General features: G+C 44.8%; 1 protein-coding gene across 1 annotated transcript in view; it reads left to right on the top strand.

The window, feature by feature from the left end:
* The window catches only part of PRR5 (proline rich 5), a 45,703-nt gene extending 32,380 nt beyond the window's left edge, over positions 1-13,323 (top strand). Inside the window, exons 6-8 of the mRNA XM_081331609.1 lie at positions 4,111-4,251; positions 8,558-8,696; positions 10,840-13,323. Coding sequence (XP_081187735.1) covers positions 4,111-4,251; positions 8,558-8,696; positions 10,840-11,378 — 819 coding nt within the window. The 3' untranslated portion in view covers positions 11,379-13,323. The remainder of the gene's footprint in view (positions 1-4,110; positions 4,252-8,557; positions 8,697-10,839) is intronic.
* The last annotated feature ends 5,257 nt before the right edge of the window (positions 13,324-18,580 follow it).

The raw sequence follows: 18,580 nt of genomic DNA, 5'->3' as shown, positions 1-18,580 counted from the left end.
GCTCAACCAGCAAGCGGTTCCATAGGTCTGGCGCGCCCACAGAGAACGCCCTCCCCCTGGGGGCCACCAATCGACATTCTTTGATCGGAGGCACCCTGAGGAGGCCCTCTCTGTGGGAGCGCAATGGACGGAGGGAAGCTGACGCCAGCCGCAGGTGTTGCCGTAGGTAATCCGGACCCATGCCATGTAGGGCTTTGTAAGTCATTACCAACACCTTGAATCTCACCCGGAGGGCAACCGGCAGCCAATGCAGCTCGCGGAGCAAAGGTGTAACATGGGAGTATCGGGAGACTCCCAGCACAACTCATGCGGCTGCATTCTGCACCAGTTGGAGCCTCCGAGTGGTCTTCAAGGGCAGCCCCATGTAGAGAGCATTACAGTAGTCTAGACGAGAGGTCACGAGCGCATGAGTGACAGTACGCAAGGCATCCCGGTCCAGATAGCATGCAGGAGAAAACATTTGAAATAAAAATGTCCTTCTCTGCTGCGCTGTTTGGATTATTTCCCTCGGCTCCTCCCGACTTTGAACAGCATGTCAGATAAGAAGGCAAAAAGGCCTTTGGTGTAAATATAGTCTCCTCCTGCATCTTTTTAAAACCGCTCCAGTGTCATTCAAGAAAGACCTGTTTGGTGTTTCGCCCATTTGGAACACCTTTGCTCCTTGGGGAAATGGACCTATCTCACATGAGATAAATAAAAACAATCTTTGATTTGAAAAACCGAGAAAGGAAAAAAAGGGAAACGCTCTTTTTAAATGTTGAATAGGCATGCTCACCGCAATCCGTGGCGAAAGAATTCAAAAAGTAGTAATCCTCAACTTAAAACAGTTCATTTACTGAACATTCAAGATTACAACGGCACAGGAAAAAAGTAACTTATGACTATTTTTCACACTTATGACTTTTGCAGCAGCACCCCCCCCCTCTCCCATGGCCAACGTGATCAGAATTTGGATGCTTGGCAATTGGTTTATATTTAGGATGATTCCAGGGTCCCAGGATCATGTGATCAGCTTTTGGGACCTGAAAAGCAAAGTCAGTTTGAAAATCAGATCCACTTAACAGCCATGTTGCTAATTTAACAACTGCAATGATTCACTTAACAACGGGGACAAGAAAGATTGTAAAATGGGGCAAACCTCACTTTGCCAAGTATTTCACTATGCAACATAAATTTTGGGCTCAATTGTGGTCGTACATCGAGGACTACCTGTATAGGGCTGCTTCAATCACAGCATTGTTGAAGAACTTCCAAGTAAAAATTGGCCTGGGGAGAGGAAATGGTCCAAAGACATCCCAACATAATGCTAAACTCCTCTGATTTAGAAGCAACTCAGTACTTAGGACACAAATGTAAAGACAATAATCACTAGAGACAGAAGAGCTAAAAACACACACTCGGTAAAAGAAATTAAAATTAACTAGAGTTCTTAACTAACTTTTTCCTATTTCTCTACAGAATAAGCTATTCTTTGAGCAGTTTATTCTCAAAGGAAAATTCTGGGTCCCCCCCCCCCTAACCAGGCTGAGAATTTTAACTGGGGTTTTATTTTCAGGGATAATTTAATCTTTTAATTTAATTTAATCTTTTAATTCTCTTTTAACTTTGTATTTTATATTGATGTGATTTTAAAATGCCCTGTAAACCGCCCTGAGTCCTTCGGGAAAGGGCGGTATATAAATCTAATAAAATCTAAATCTAAAAATCTAAATCTGAAGCTCTGTTTTTGCCTTAAATTTCATAGAACCTTGTGCTTCCATAACATTAATCTCCATTTTCACCCCAGCCTTGCAATGTAATTTATGATTAGTGAAGGGATTTTATTATGCTTAAGGTTGACGTTAGTAATATTGATATTAGTAGTGATACTTTGTCATCATCTTTGTTTACGTGCAAGCAGCTTTGTAGGTGCTTTATATTGGGAAATTAGTTATATAAAAGCAAATGTTTCATGCTTTAGGTACAGGTGATTGCTTACATGAAAAAAGCATGGCAAGGGGAGGGGGGAAAGGAGTTATGGTGGAACCTGGGTTGTTGTATATGAGTCATCATCTAGGAATTATTTTTCTGTACCTTTTGGTTCCTAGTACCAAGACCGGATCTCTTTGTTCTGGAAAGGTATAAAACAGACATGTCAAACACAAGGCCCGGGGGCCGGATCTGGCCCGCGAAGTGGTTTCATGTGGCCCGCGAAGCCATCCTGGAAACAGTGAGGGAACGGCCCCCACTGCCTTGGCCCTGGCCCAGAGACCCTCCTTCTGCCAGAGACCCTCAGATCTTTCCCACTCCTGCCCAGGCCCCCATGGGCACCATTGATGCGAATGTTGTAGAGCTGGCCACGCCCACCCAGTAGGCCATACGCACTAGCCACGCCCACCCAGTAGGTCACGCCCACCCTGGCCATACCCACCCGGCCCCCTGAGGGCAACCGCAATGCTGATGCGGCCCTCAATGAAATTGAGTTTAACACCCCTGGTATAAAAGGTGGAAGACATCTTTCCTGGTTGTTGCCTTCATCTCTCTACCAGCCACGAAGAGAGATGGGGACATCCAACTCTATTTTGATCAAAATAAAAATTGTGTTAAGTCATGGGCTCTGGTGAGCAGGAATGAAGACACACAGCTGAGTACAGAGAAACTCATTCTTTTATTCAAGCTGGAACTGTACTAGGACTTGGGGCGCACCCCGCCACAATATATAGCCAAACCCTATGGTAGCAACCAATCAGATTGAACCCATGCTTGCCACCCGAGGTTGACCAATTGCAGGACCAGAGACGTCCTGTCTGGGTTGCTGGAGAGCCGTTAGCTCTCCAGCAACGCACATGGTGTGATACCAAAAGCCCAGTACATAACAGTTTGCTTGCTGAAACCTCGGCTCAGGAATTTCTTTTGGCTCTTTAAATTCCTGAGTAATGCTGGGGCAATTATGAGGCTAAGTGTAAAACCTTACCTTAGAATTACTATTACAAGATGCATAAGGACAAACTTGAGCCGAGTCTGACTCATTCACTACACATTTGTGTAGTTTTGTGGTGACAGTATGTGTTGCCTAGTATGTTTGTTTGTTTGTTTTTTCAACTTCCTAGTCCAGCATTCTCCAGTGCTGGGATTATTCAGTGGTTTCCCATCCGATCCTAACTCAGAAACATATTCTGAAAAGTTATAACTTTAATGTGCTATGTATGATGAAGGGGACATTTGTTTATCAACCTCAGCAATTTTAAACAGTGAGGACTTAAACTCCCAGAATTCCTCAGCCAGCATGCTGAAAGTTGAAGTCCACAGACTTAAAAGTTGCTGAGGTTTAGAAACACTGACATGGGATATCCATCAGATTAAACGCTGTTACTTTTGTTTAAGAATTCGTTGCTCAAGCTCTTACATTATTTTCAGTTTTTTGGCTGTCCATTCTGTAAGAGTCCAATGTGCTGGCTACAAGGACAGCAGACAAAATAATAAGAGATTCCCATAAGAGGGGAAGATAAACCAATATAATTTATTACAGAGGAAAAGAATCAGCACGGTTCAAATCTATAAATATTGCAGCAAAAAATTAGGCCATAGAAAGTTCACCAGTCCTGAATCCCAGTGTAGGTAGTCCTCAACGTACGACCACAATTGAACCCAAATTTTCTGTTGTGAAGAGAGACATTTGTTAAGTGAGTTTTGCCCCGTTTTGTGACCTTTCTTGCCACAGTTGTTAAGTCAATCACTGAAGTTGATCAGTTAGAAACACGGTTGTTAAGTGAATCTGGCTTCCCCATTGATTTTGCTTGTCAAAAAGTCACAAAAGGAGATCACATGTACCCATCACAAGTATGAACCAGTTGCCAAGCCTCTGAATTTTGATCACATGATCTTGGGATTGCTACAAAAAAAATGGTGCAAAATGGTCACAAGTCACTTTTTCCCCCCAGTGCCATTGTAACTTTGAACAGTCACTAAATGAACGGTTGCAATTCGAGGACTACCTGTATTTTTATTTGGACTACATGTTCATGGAACAGCCTCTAGTTCACTCAGTGGCAACCAGGGAATAGGCTTTTTGAATTTCAAATCCACAAGACTCTACAAATAATTGTTTGTTTGTTTGTTCGTTGCCTGCAGGGGAAGGAACCCCCTGTCCGTCAACTGGCCCTGTTGCACTTCAGAAACATTATAACTCTCAATATAAAACTGGAAGATGCTTTGTCCCGTTCCCGCGCGAGGATTCCGCCTTCAATCGTCCAAATGTTACTCATCCTACAGGTATGGATTTTTCTGCCTCACCCTTGGTGCACACCTAACTGAATTGTAGGCTTTGAGTGGTAGATGGAGCAGGAGAGTTGAAAAGTCAAGATGGCCCCCACCAGTGCTTTTTTTGTAAAAGAAAAAGGTGCCGGAACTCACACATGTCATACAACCTGTCTTGCCTACCCTACAAGGTTATATCCCAAAAAGGTGCCGGAACTCCATTCTGGGCGTTCTATGACAAAAAAAGCCCTGGCCCCCACAGATGCAAAGTCCTGCCCTCTTTTACATGCAGTGCACATGCAGAGTGCAAGTAGGTCCTTGACTTACAATTGATCACTTCCTGACCACTTGAAGCTGCAACAGATCCCCCAAAAGGTACTTATTATCCAGTTTTGAAGTTGTGATGGGAAGACGCGCACGCACTGCAGTCACGTGACAGCATTTCTGGGTGCTCAGTAACCAGACTGCCTTTATGGCCATTTGGAGGGTCACTGTCATGTGACTGCAATTTACAACTTTTTTTTTCTTTGCTAGAACCTGGTGTTTGCTTCCGGTCTCTAGCAAAAAAAGCGAACAAAAAAAAACGTCGAACAATGGACACTTAGCGGACACGGTGTTTACTTTAGAGCTGCCATGTTTGTTTAACACCAGCTGAAAAAATACAGTTGTAAAATTGGATGTGGTCATATGCTGACCTGCTTGACAACCTTCATGAATTACGACCACAATTGCCAGTTCAGTTATGGTCCTAAGTCGACGGCTACCTGTATGTTGGGGGGCGGGGGAAATCATCTTGACTTTTTTCTACTTCCTTCATGGATGCTCCTGGGTGGAATTGAATCCGTAGAATATTTTATAAGACGTCAGACTGAAAGTGAACATAACTTTTCTAATGCTTTCCTTGATTGAGGGAGAGAACGTCTGTCCAGTTGTATTCCTGTTCTCCTGGATTTAGCTATTAGGGAGCATTGCGATGTGGAGTAGTGGTGAAGGTGCTGGACTAAAAGGAGTGGGGGGAGGCAAACATGGAGGTTCTACGGGCAATTTTGGACCAGCCCTTCTCTCAAAGAGAAATTGAGAAACCTGGGGAAGAAGTTCTATGAATGCCACTCTGAGCTCCTGAACATAAGATGGGAACATAAAACTCAACACACAATAAATAAATAGATTGAAAGGGCCCCAAAGTTGCTTTTTCAAAAGGCAAAGTGGACTTTGTTTTTCCTTGAAGATGTTTCGCTTCTCATCCAAGAAGCCTCTTTAGTTCTGACTAAATGGTGGAGGATGGACAGATTTGTATTCCTTGCAGTCCTCTGGTTGAGCGACTCTCAGAAAGAATGCTAACAACCAGAGGACTGCAAGGAATATGAATTCTCCCATCCTCCACCATTCAGTCAGAACACGAAGGAGCTTCTTGGATGGAAGCGAAACGTCTTCAAGGAAAAGCAAAGTCCACTTTGCATTTTGAAAAAGCACCTTTGGGAAAACCATGACCTGGATGACTTGAGAATCTCCACAGACATATCAAAAGGGCCTTACTTTCCAACCCCCCTTTTTTTTGCAACGAAGATGCAAAAGACACATGAATGTGGCATCCATTCTACTTGGTCTTTGTCCTCTTAAATAGCAGATCTGATCAGACTGATGGTTTTCAGTCCTTTCGCCATCTGCCTATTAATGCCTACCCCAAGGAATAGCATTCCTGAATGGAGAACTTTGAGTTGTTCATAAATTCAGATTTCCAGGCACCAGCCTGGCTGGGGAAGCTTTTCAATTATCTTCTAGGAACTGGGTGAGGCATCCAAAGCAGATTACACAGCTATTTGAGACAACATAATGTAAGATGCTTCTTTTCTGTAAATCACAGCTGTTGAATTTTGCCAGGAGGCCCAAAGAAACGTGTGGATACAAATAAATAAAGTTAATGGTATTTATTATCTTTATTGCATTTATTGCCACTTAAAATTTGTATCACACTGTATAGCTGCCAAAGGTTCCCAGAATATTTTATAGAACTTTTTCCAGTGAAACAGAACTATTACACAATTCCTGTATACATTAATGAATGAAAACTGCAACCATTGTGGGGGCGGGGGGGGAGAGAAAGAACCAAATTGCTTCTTATTTGGAAAACTCACCTCAAATACGGTATCTGCCATAAAAAAGTGAAGTATGTGGAGAGGGTGTTTTTTTTAATAGCATGTCTTTTAACTCGCTGCTTCAAGATTGTTTCTTTAAAATGTCATTTAAATTTGGCCTCTTCAGCTGGAGAGTTTTCCACAATCCCATAAAAAGTGCCAATAGCGAACAATATAGAACAGAACAAAGCAAATCATAGCACCAAAAATATTTTTAAAAATCCACGGAGCGTCATAGGAAAATTAGAAAAAGCTTTTTTAAAATTCCTCTCTTTTGTGCTCCATAAGGAAAAGTGGGCCAAAGCAGGTGAGGGAAATTCAGATGGTCATAAAATGTCAAAATGCCTGTAAAAAAGGGAGGGGAGCATCCCTCACATGGTCACAGCTGCCACTGGGCCTTTCTTAATCCCTCCGAGGACACTCACACACACACACACACACACACACACACACACAGGTTGGTTTGAGGGCCTCTCCTTCTGGGGAGTGAGCAGAGAATGCAGGGCATGTGCTAAGGCTGGAGAAGCACAAGAGCAGGGGTCTCCAAACTTGGCCGCTTTAAGACTTGTGGACTTCAACTCCCAGAATTCCTCAGCCAGCATGGCTGGCTGAGGAATTCTGGGAGTTGAAGTCCACAAGTCTTAAAGTGGCCAAGTCTGAAGACCCCTGCACAAGAGAGTCACCAGGCCGGTTCCTGCTTGAGTTGCAAGAGGGAAGACGCTCTCGCTGCAGAAGGTGGGAGTCATTCTGAGCGGACCCCTCTCTGCTTTGTCCTGCTCAGTGAAGACAAAACAGTAATTAACTCTTAAGCTTGGTGCAGCATCCTGCAGGGAATATTTCTGACCCGTGACTTGCCGTACTTGCACTTAAATTGCTCTCTCTGACAGCAGTCCCTCTGGATAGAGGAGCAAAAAATTCATCCCATTGGATTGTTTTAATTGGATCGGTGCCACGTCCGCTCCTCCTTCCACTTTTCATCTCAGTCCTCTTCAGATTGGCTCTGGGCTGCTGTAACTCAGCCCTTCCTGCGCCCTGCTTTTTTCTTTTTTTTTAACGATCCTGTCCTCCCCTGTTCCGATCAGAGGTTACAAAAAGGAAATGGCGGAAGAAGGAGATGGCCTGGAAATGAAAGCAGGATTCTGTTAAATCTCTGGCATTTGTCAGCCTTGGCTCTTTTTCAGGCAGCTTGAAAATTTCCTGCTCTTTTGTTCAGAGGACCTTCTACTAACAGGGATGTCCTAGTAGGAGGAAAAAAAATAATAATCAAGATGCCAGCTGCATGACACCCCCCTGTGTTGTGTCACTCCTGAAGTTGCTATTTTAATTTGCTGCTCAATTAGTTCCCACTGCAGCTTGTTAATCACTTACAAATCTGTGGCTCTGCCTCTTCTTGCAAATTTAGATCCAAATATGAGAATTCAGGACAACAAGAGTGTCTGCCTCTTTTTTATCCCACAAGACACTCAAGGTGGACATAATTTTTTTCCTTTGCTGTCCAAGAACACCATCTATATCGTATTGTCAGCCTGCTGTGTCTCTGGCTGCATTTGCACAACATGGATCATCTGCTTATTGAATCAGCCCCATCTGTTGAGTTTGTGCAAGACCCGGGGTCTTCAAACTTGGCCCTTTTATGACTTGTGGACTTCAACTTCCAGAATTCCTCAGCCAGCGTGCCACGCTGGCTGAGGAATTCTGGGAGTTGAAGTCCACAAGTCATAAAAGGGCCAAGTTTGAAGACCCCCCGTGCAAGACCATGAATTGGCCAACCCGGCAAAAGAAACTAATCAAGGAAGAAGATAAATTGAAGGAGAAACAGGTTAGGTGCCTACCGCGAGCAAAGACTTGGGGACTATTCGCCAGCCATTAAGTGATAACTGGGTAGGTTGATGGGCAGTGATCTAACCATCTGGACAGATATCCTGGAGGTTTCTTAAGGCGAGCCAGAGTAACCTTCTAGTTAGGAAGGTTGATACAGATGTTTTCTATCTCCAGGTTAAGCAGATTCCTTCCTGGTGGATGAACATAGATGGGGGTAAACCAGCTAGTTATCGTCTCTTCTAGCAAAGAGCTCCTGGTCCAAGTTAATCTAATTCCAGCCCTGCACTTCCCATTCAATTCAATCCAACAGGTTATACTTCATTTAAAAAAAATAATGAAGCAATGTTCTCCTTTTGGTTTTTCAGGGTGTTCATGAATCGAAAGGAGTTACTGAAGATTATTTGAAGTTGGAAACTCTCTTACAGAAGGTTGTTTCCCCTTACCTGGGGACGTACGGTTTGTACTCCAGTGATGGCGCTCTCGCTCACTCTTCCTGCATTTTAGGTAATACTTCTAGAGCTTGGCCTATCTTCTTTATTGGTGTGACTCCCAGCCACCAGGGGTAGATTTCTCTACAGCTGAAAATTAAGTACCATGAAAATTAAACAGCCCAGTGTAACAGAAAGTAATTTATTAATTCTATATAATAATAATCCGACAGCCTGCATATATGACACCCTATTCTTAATCCATGTCGTCTCCTGAGGTCAACCAGCTTCAAGAGTTAGTAGATTTCTTATCAGATACTCAACGTATATCGGAAACTACTCTGAAACCTACTTCCTGATCCCACGCACTTGCTTCTTTACCTTTCAAAGTTGTGAAGCATGTGGAAAATCACACTGCAGTGCCTCAAATGGAGATCTGTTCAGGAAGGGCACGGACTGTAGAACTGACCAAGTAGGCTTTCCAAGTGGAAGAGGGATACTCCACAGTGGTGAAAGTGTTGGATTAGGACAGGGGTAGGCAACCTTGGCTCTTTTATGACTCGTGGACTTCAACTCCCAGAATTCCTGAGGCAGCATGGCTCAGCTTGGAAACCTCTCCTTTCCCCCTCAGCATGGCTGGCTCAGGAATTCTGGGAGTTGAAGTCCACAAGTCATAAAGCAGCCTAGGCCTAGGGTAGGCAACCTTGGCTCTTTTATGACTCGTGGACTTCAACTCCCAGAATTCCTGAGGCAGCATGGCTCAGCTTGGAAACCTTTCCCCCTCAGCATGGCTGGCTCAGGAATTCTGGGAGTTGAAGTCCACGAGTCACAAAAGAGCCAAGGTTGCCTACCCCTGGATTAGGAGCAAGGAGATCTGGGTCCAGTCCTTTTTCAGCCATGTAAAATTTCTGTGTGACTTTGATCCAGGGTCTGTCTGCCTCTCTCTCCCAGCCCAAAAGCCAGAGGTAAAGGTGTTGGAACTAGGAGCAGGAAGACTGAAGTTCTCACCCCCACTTAGGCATCAAGGCTCCTTGGTGGCTTTGGGTCAATCTTTCCCTCTGAGTCCAGGAATCAGTGTGTCAGAGAAAGTGTGGACTAAGAGTAGAGAAACTCAGATTCTAATCAGCAGCAGCCACAAAATTTCCCTGTTAGTCGCTCCATTTTAGATCAACCTATCTCACAGGGCTGTTGTTTGAGGAAAGAACAGGAGGAGGGGGTATGGAATAAAAGAGGGGTGGGTGGGTGGGAATTAATAAATGAATGCCCATCTCTTTCCTGGGGTAATTTTATCTTCTTTCTGATGGATTCTCAAAGGAGATAAGACATACGCAAACCTACACACTTGTAGAAACCTCTCGTGTATGAGGTAGGGAGAAAAAGAGGCTACAAGGGAGAAAGTAAAAGACAAGAAAGCCAAAATGCCTCTCCATTAAATCCTTGGCTGCATAGTCTGTTGTCGCATCCTTTTGCAAACATCTCACCTGCCAAAGATTTAACTTAGTTCCAGGAAAAGTACCGTATTAAGCTAGTGCCATCTAGTGGCCAACCTAAAAAAATTCCTGAAGCTAAGACGGTGTGGACGTACACCACGAGTTTCTTCTGTAGAGAGGAAACTACCCAAATGATGTCTTCCTTCGTGGCAGAATAGGATAAAATATACAACTGGAATAACGAAGTCAGTGATTCCTGCTCGAATAAACAGTAACACCACGCTTCTATTTGCAGAGGCCAAAAGTTTAAGACTGAACATGTTTGGAATGTAGACAGGACTGATCTACAGAGATCCTGGGAAGCAAAGGTAACAGGAGACTTCCTTTCAGTTAGGCCAGGGGTAGGCAACCTTGGCTCTTTTATGACTCGTGGACTTCAACTCCCAGAATTCCTGAGCCAGCCATGCTGAGGGGAAAGGGAGAGGTTTCCAAGCTGAGCCATGCTGGCTCAGGCATTGTGGGAGTTGAAGTCCACGAGTCATAAAAGAGCCAAGGTTGCCTACCCCTGAGTTAGGCTCTTTTGTTTCATGCCCAAGAGACACAGTCATACAAGCAAACACAGAGGAGTTGAATGGCCAGGAAACAAAAAATACAAGTGTCAGAAAAGGAGGTTCACATGCTGATTTGATGTCACCATCCAGATACCTGGGCACAGACCTTTTATGGTGGGTTGTTTGTCATGATGGGGACAGTGTGAAAATGTTAATTGTTCTCTGTGTTTGTTAACAGAAAAACGCTTCTTTCGGCGCTCTAAATCGGGGGATATTCTTGCTAAGAATCCGGTGGTGAGATCCAAAAGTTACAACAATCCTTTGTTGACTCCCGTAGCCGAGTATGAGACGGAAGGTGCGACTGCCAACAACTCGAGCATCCGACGACACTCGGTTTCTGAAATGACCTCCTGCGCCGAGATGCCGGGCTACTCCAATCTCACGACCATCACAGACAATGGGTCCAAGAGCTCCATGCTTACCATGAAGATCCCACTGTCCGGAGAACAGGAGAGGATTTCGGCTGGTTCAGTGCAATGTGTGTCTGATCAACCCAAAGGACTCTTCTATCCCATAGACAACCCGGCCAGGGCATTTGATTTAGGCCGGGATTCGGACTTGCTCGCCATTGCTCCCACAGCCAGCCCTGAGAACATAGTGGACCAGATTTTAGAATCCATTGATTCCGATTCAGATGGAATTTTCATTGATTTTGGCCAACACTGCTCTGGATCTCCGGGGTACAATATGGATGTGAACAGACAAAGCGTGGTCTGAAGGAGTTGTGCTTTACGAGTCCACCGGCCTCTTTGCCTACTCTTCCAAGTCAGATAAAGAGGATGACCTCACCCCAGAGAAATGTGGATGAGAAATGGGGAAATGGTGGTGCCACTTTGTGGTCAGGTTGCATCTGTTTGGGCTAAGTTCATAAAGTCACATTGAGGTCCATTGTGACCAGGCTGAGCTGTGGGTGGTGATGATGCTTAGGTTTTATATCCAGGTTGAACTGAACCACAAAGGATAACAAGCCTGAGATACTGCCTGACATTCAATCTCCCTCAATGTCCTTCATAAGTGCCCCCTCCTCCTGGGGATGTTATTTGCCTTCCATGATTGCCTTCTTTCCCAGTGTTTTTCCAGTTTGGATTTTCCAGTTTGGATTTCCTCAGAATTCTCCTTTCCTGCAGGAGTCAGCCAACCAGGGCTAAGTAGAAGAAGCAGGAGGTCAGTTGCCAGTTATTCTTCCAATGGGTGCTCCTGGTGTAGAATAGAACATAGACGACTTCCTCAAAATCCCAGTGTGATAATTTAGGACAGAAGTAGACAGCTTGTAGCATTCAAGTACAGCAGTCACTGGTGAGTGATGAATTGGGACTAGCTCAGGTGACTACATGCCTATATGTATCTAGTCCCTCATATGCAAGCAATGATGGCACCATCAAGCCTGCTGGAGAAGGACGTCCCCTCCTTGTTTGCCCTGCCTGTCTCAGACATGGCCAGTTTTCAGAGAGGCCCTCTTGTTGTGCAGCCGTTGCAGTGTGAACCTTCTCTCAGAGGAGAAGACAATTGTGTTGGGACTTGTAGAAGAGTCAGAGTAAGTCATGAAGTCCCCTCTTGTCAGGTCTCGGTGGCTGGGAGATTCTGGTTTACCCTTCTCGAAATGGTTGAGCAGGAATGCAAAGAACGCCAATGATATGTGAGGACCGGATGGACTAGGAGAGGAAATCCAATTCTCTTGATTGGATTGAATTGGATTGCAAAAGAGCACGAGGGTTTCACAGCTGCCTGGGTTAACTTCTGAACTACTCTTTTCATTTACGTGGTTCCCCTTTCCAGGAATTAAGGAAGGATGGGTTTGGGGGGTGTTTTTATTCTTATCTCATGGTGTCATAGCCAGAGGTTGAATGCACAAAGAGCCGAACCCTGATAAGTTGGAGCTGACCTATTTCAGAAAGAGCAGGACTAAAGAGCGGAGAATACTGCCACTAATAAGATAGATACGTGGTTTTGGGGCCCAACCACTACAAAGGAGGAGAGAAACTCATCTCGGGCACTTGTAAAAGCAAATTAGGATATTACTAAGCATCAGACAGCTGACCATAGGAACTGACCTCATGCCAAGCTGCCATAATGGATACACAAAAAAATTGAGTTACAGTGAAAGTAGTAAGAGAAATTAAGCATGATGCACTTGAGTCCTGCTGATGGAAAGGTTATTTACAGATCTCCATTGTACTTAAAAGTGTACAATTTTAACTTTAAAGTGGTATTTGAAAATAGTACATACGTGGTGCTTAATCAGCAGTCATTCATATTTGCAAATCATGTTGCAGCTGACATACATGCATGTGTGAAAAAGTTCCTAGCATTCACGTTGGGGAAAAGTGTCATTTTCTGCCTCATTACTGCCTTGGTAAGTTTTCCTGAATAGGAAACTGTCTTAATGGCAATTAATATTAAAAAATCTACCTTTCTCATCAAGCTAGCAACCATGTTCATGACTTCCAAACAATTCCTTAAAACGAAATCCTGCTCTTCAGACGTTAAAATGTGTCTATAGACTGCAAAAGGAAGAAAAGGGTTTTAATTTAAAAAAAGTTGTTCCAAATATAATAGAATTTGATTGATAGCAGCTACTATTTTTTAATGATTCTCAGTACATCCACACGTCTTTCGCCAATCAAGTGAAATTTGTAAAACTAATTTAAATAAATAGTGTGCTTGCTACTGAATGGTTGAGAGCCTGTGTCCAGAGTGGGTTTTTTTTTCCAAACAAAAGAAACTAGAGAGGATATTTTTTTATCAATGTCATCTTAATGTATTTATCTATGTTACATATGATTGAGCATCCAGTGGAGACAACCCAAAGTGGTTTATAGCAGTGTGAATAAAATACACAAGCACATTAACCAAAAAATATATGCCAAGACACCCACAACACAATATTTAATTCATAGCATTAAACTATTGCCCAAATGAATTATTATTTGTAGTAGTAGTAATAATAATAGTAATAATAATTTTATTGTCACTTTGAATGTACACCAATCAACATACGTCAAAATGAAATTTCGTCTCATACAGCTCTCAAAGGGTCACCACCTCCAATATATCCTTGTTCGTGGCCAGCTCAACTTTCAGATCGTCCATTTTAGTCTCTAGGGAGCGAACGATGGCAAACAGGACAGATGGAAATGGAGCTCCAGGTGGATCAGCCCTCAAATTAGCTTGTATTCCTGTGCCAGCAGTCAGATCTTGCTGCCAGCAGAACAATTTCAAACAGCACAATAATACACACACACACACACAGAGAGAGAGAGAGAGAGAGAGAGAGAGAGAGAGAGAGAGAGAGAGAGAGGGTTTAAAAGGTGATCCAGAGCAGCAAGCACCAAAACATCTGTCAGGACATGATAATTTGAGCTGCCTATACAAAAGGTCAGAAAACTTGGGTCAAGTGAACCTCATGCCATAGGTTGTCCACAGCGAGAAGACTGCCTCCAAGTCTCCACTGCCCCCAGACTTTGATGGGTGAAAGACAGGAGGAACTGATTCCAGTTGGAAAGGGTGGCCGTGAAGGGGGAGTTGATGGGTTAACACCAACAATTTAAATATGGCCTGAAAATTATGGCTGTGGGTGCAATGGCTGCCACCCTGTTGCTAGACAGCTTAACCTTGGCATCATCATTTGGACTAACTGCAGCTTCTGGATCATCTTCAAAAGCAGTACCATGGAGAGTGTGTTGCGGTAGTCTAACTGCACAGTTTCACTGGCATCATGGCCTCTACAGCAGACATGTCAAACACAAGGCCCGGGGGCCAGATCCAGCCCGCGAAGTGGTTTCATGTGGCCCACAAAGCCATCCTGGAAACAGTGAGGGAACGGCCCCCACTGCCTTGGCTCTGGCCCAGAGACCCTCCTTCTGCCAGAGACCCTCAGATCTGTCCCACTCCTGCCCACATAGGCACCCTTGATGCGAACGATGTAGAGCTGGCCATCCCCACCCAGTAGGCCATATGCACTCTAGCCACGCCCACCCAGTAGGCCACGCCCACCCTGGCCATACCCACCCGGCCCCTTGAGGGCAACCGCAATGTTGATGCGGCCTTCAATGAAATTGAGTTTGACACCCCTGCTCTACAGGCATCTTCTGCCTGGCCCAGAATGGCAATATATGGTTTTATAATACTTTACCCAAAACAGGTAGATTTGTGGACAATCTGTGTGTCTCACTTGGTGCAGTTTCTTATGCCAACTTAAGATCCCAGATGGATAGCAGAGGGTTGGCAAGGGGCTGGTTTGGTGCTTGGTCTGGACTCTGGCCACAGCAGCACCTGATGAGCGATGCCCTGTTTCTTGCCCTCCCATCTGGACAAAAGCAGCTTTGCTGGCTGACCCATCTCCCAGAGTATAGGGCAGGGGTAGGCAACCTTGGGTCTTTTATGACTCGTGAACTTCAACTCCCAGAATTCCTGAGCCAGCGTGACTGGCTCAGGAATTCTGGGAGTTGAAGTCCACGAGTCATAAAAGAGCCAAGGTTGCCTACCCCTGGTATAGGGACTCCATTCCTGCGCCTTTATTATTATTATTATTAATTTTATTTATATACCGCCCTTCTCCCGAAGGACTCAGGGTGGTGAACAGGGCAATACATGTTAAAAGACAAAATACAAAAATTAAGAGATTAAACAAAATGCCCACAGCTCTTACAATAGACTTGCCTTTGCTTTCCCAGGTGTTCAAACAACTAAATGCCTTCATGCTCTCTCCTCACATTCTTTCAACACTAACGTAAGACTCTTTCTTTCTCTTTAGTCCTCTTATGGTACCATCACTGTTGTTGATATTACAATAATAAAGCAAACAAAAGAGGTGGTTGCTTTGTTCCCGTATTCCTTAAGAGGTCCCTGGGTCATGAACCTTTGTTTCAGTTCTTTACAGTCATGGATCACCAGCTAACCATGACTGTTCTTGAAGACCACGGTTGCATTCAAGGGCTTCCCTCCTTCAGGCTCTCTTTTCTCCCCTGAGTGTTGAGAACCTGTTTGCAAGGAACTGAAAACTATTTCTGAGTTCCAATTATGTAGAACCCCTTGTTGTGATTCAGGGTCAGCCTGTGGGTTCGGCAGTTGGGTCGGACGACTCAGAGGAGGAGGAGGGGGGTGTTGAAGACCTTGCTGAGGGGGTTGAACATCTTGCTGATGAGAGCCCTCAGCCAGGCCCCTCCCACTTGGTCACCACGGAGACCCAGCTGTGTGAGCCTGACAGCATGGATGAAGATGACCCACAGCTGGCCCTGTTCAAGGACGCCCGACGCAGGAGGCAGTCAATTAGGAGTAAACAGAGGAAGGCAATGGGGCTTCTCGGAAGGAGGCAGAGAGAAGCCACGCCTTGAACTCTATATAAGGGGAATGTGTGGGGAGGGCTGGTTTGCTGAAGGCAACCGCTTGGATAGTTCGTGTTTCTTAAAGCTCCTGTTTCTTGGTTCGTGTCTTGTTTGTTTTTGTAGCTATAAATTTGGCAGGCGTCATTCCAGCCTCTTGCCGTTTGTAAAGGGGTTGTCCCTGCCTTTTCTGCAGGGCCGGTAGCAGGCTGGTACAGAACACCCCTTCTCTGTTTCTTCTGAACACTTTCACTTCTATTGTGGATGGCCAGCATCGCAAGACAGCTGCTGAAAGGGCCAATGCTATCCTGGGAAACATTAACAGGACATGGGGTTCTCTACTTAGCTCTGCTCAGGCTCCAGTTTGAATACTGGGCCTTATTCTGATGTCACTGTTCAGAAATGACAATGACCAACTGCAGTAAGTTCAAAGAATGGCCACCAAGATGGGAGGGATCTGGAAACCGAACCATGCATGGTGTCAAGCTTCCGACAGACAAACTCTCCAAAGAACTCTGAGGCATTGTTTAGCTTGAAAGTCTTTAATAGAGCAACATAACATCGGCAATACTTGGTTAAAGCAGAAATCTGGATTCCCCTCCCCTGAGCACAAAAATATTAAAGCATAGTTCCTGTTCTGAACCAGCCCTCTTCCGGCCTTGTAGTAAGGCAAACCCCTATTCTAACAGAAGAGACTGGAGAGCGTCCAAGGCTGAAAAGCGTCTGCCAAGATTTATTAGTCAATTAACAAAACAAGAAACAAAAACACAAGAACTTGAATCCTCAAGCGGAAGGGTTGCTTTCAGCAACCAGCCCCTCCTCAAACACTCCTTTTATTGAGAGCTCAGGGCGTGGTCTCCCTGTGCCTCCTCCCGAGGAGTCCCACAGCCTTTCTTTGTTTGTTCCTGCTCGACTGCCTCCTGCGTCGGGCGTCCTTGAACAGGGCCAGCTGTGGGTCATCATCCTCCGCACTATCGGGCTCACGCAGCTGAGAAGAGGTCCCCGGCTGAGGGCTCTGCAAAGCCTCCAAACCATCATCAGCCGGTTCGTCTCCCTCCTCCCCCTCATCTGAGTCATCCGATACATCGGAGCCGGCTGTCGGACCCACAGGCTGGCCCTGAGTCACAACAGTTCCCACCTTTAGTTAACCGTCATAAATCACATTCTCCAATTAGTTTAACCCGCCAATTTTTATCACCTCTTATTACGTACAACCTTGAAAGTGCTCTGCTGCTATGTTATTATGTCTAACTAATCCCCTATACATTCTCTTCCTTCCCCCACCCATCTTCATCTAACTCTAAACGTGATACACAAGTAGAAATATAAAATAGCTGCTTCTTCATCTTTTGTCAAAGCAAGAACATCCTATGTTAGCAGCGCTGACACATGGAATGGTGGAACGATCTGAGTATTTTTAAATGAGAGATGTGGTAGCAATCTTTCAATGTCTAGATGGTTGTCACACAGAAGAGGGAGGGTACTTGTATTGCCTGAGGTGCCTGGGCTCAAAACAGGTGGATTGAAACTCCGAAGAAAGGAGATTCAGGTTAGTCTTAAAGAGGCACTCCCTGACTGCATGAGCTGTCAGCCAATAGAACAAGTGCCACATGAAGTGGTCAGTTCTTCCTCACTGGAGATCTTCAGACAGGATGGATGGTCATCTTGGACATGCTTGAGTAGATCCTGCAGTAAATGCAGTGGTGGGATTCAAATACCAGAACAACCGGTTCTCTGTGTGGATGCAGACCTGGGCCTCCAAGGCCTAGAATGGACTTCTGGAAGTGCCATCCACACACTTTCAGTGGGCCATTCTAGGCCTAAGAGGCCTTCTCCAGGCCTCCAAGAGCAGTGTGTATTCAGCCGGTTCTCCAAACTCAACAAAATTTAGCTGCCGGTTTTGCTGAACTGATGCGAACCGGCTGAATTCCACCACTTAGTAAATGGATTTGAACTGGATGGCCTCTAAGGTTCCAAGTTCTGGCATCTGCTCAGAGTTATTTTTTAAAAAAATGAAGGTCCTTCAGAGAGACATATTGGGTCACTGTTTTCAACACCTCACTCTTAGGAAGCCCCAGAACAAGATGCTAAACCAGTGTGAGCCTTTCTAGGGAACCACAGGTGGGGGGTGCAGGTCATTCTGGGTGATGGGCTGAACAAAGATGGGGTGGGGGCTTTGCTAGTTACAATCTGGAGGCCCATTATTGCTGACCAATTGAATCAACTTGAGGATTGCAAGATGATGCTATTCAAGATTGTCCTACTTCTTGTTTACTTACTGCTTAATGTCCACCACAAATTGGTTAGCTGCACACTGAAAAACCTGTATGGAGTGGAATGTAATCTCGTTCCCAAAACAGGACTCTTGCTTGTGTGCAAGAAAGAGAGAGAGAGACCAGTTGCAATGTGGTCTGCAAGCATTGGCGAACAGACATTATGTAATCAACTATATTTTCCTCACCCATGCATTTGCCTGCCAGGAAATCTGCATCTAAATACATGCCTGCCAAACAGGCAGAATTCATGCCCAAAGCAAAGGGCGGCAGTTTTGATAGACATTGTTAGCTTTAATTATGTTCCATTATTCTTGGTCTATTA

This window comes from Vipera berus (assembly GCF_964194415.1).
Source record: "Vipera berus genome assembly, chromosome: 6".
Taxonomy (NCBI): Eukaryota; Metazoa; Chordata; class Lepidosauria; order Squamata; family Viperidae; genus Vipera; species Vipera berus.
Note: the sequence above shows the minus strand (reverse complement) of the source record. Positions and strands in the feature narration are given on the sequence as shown.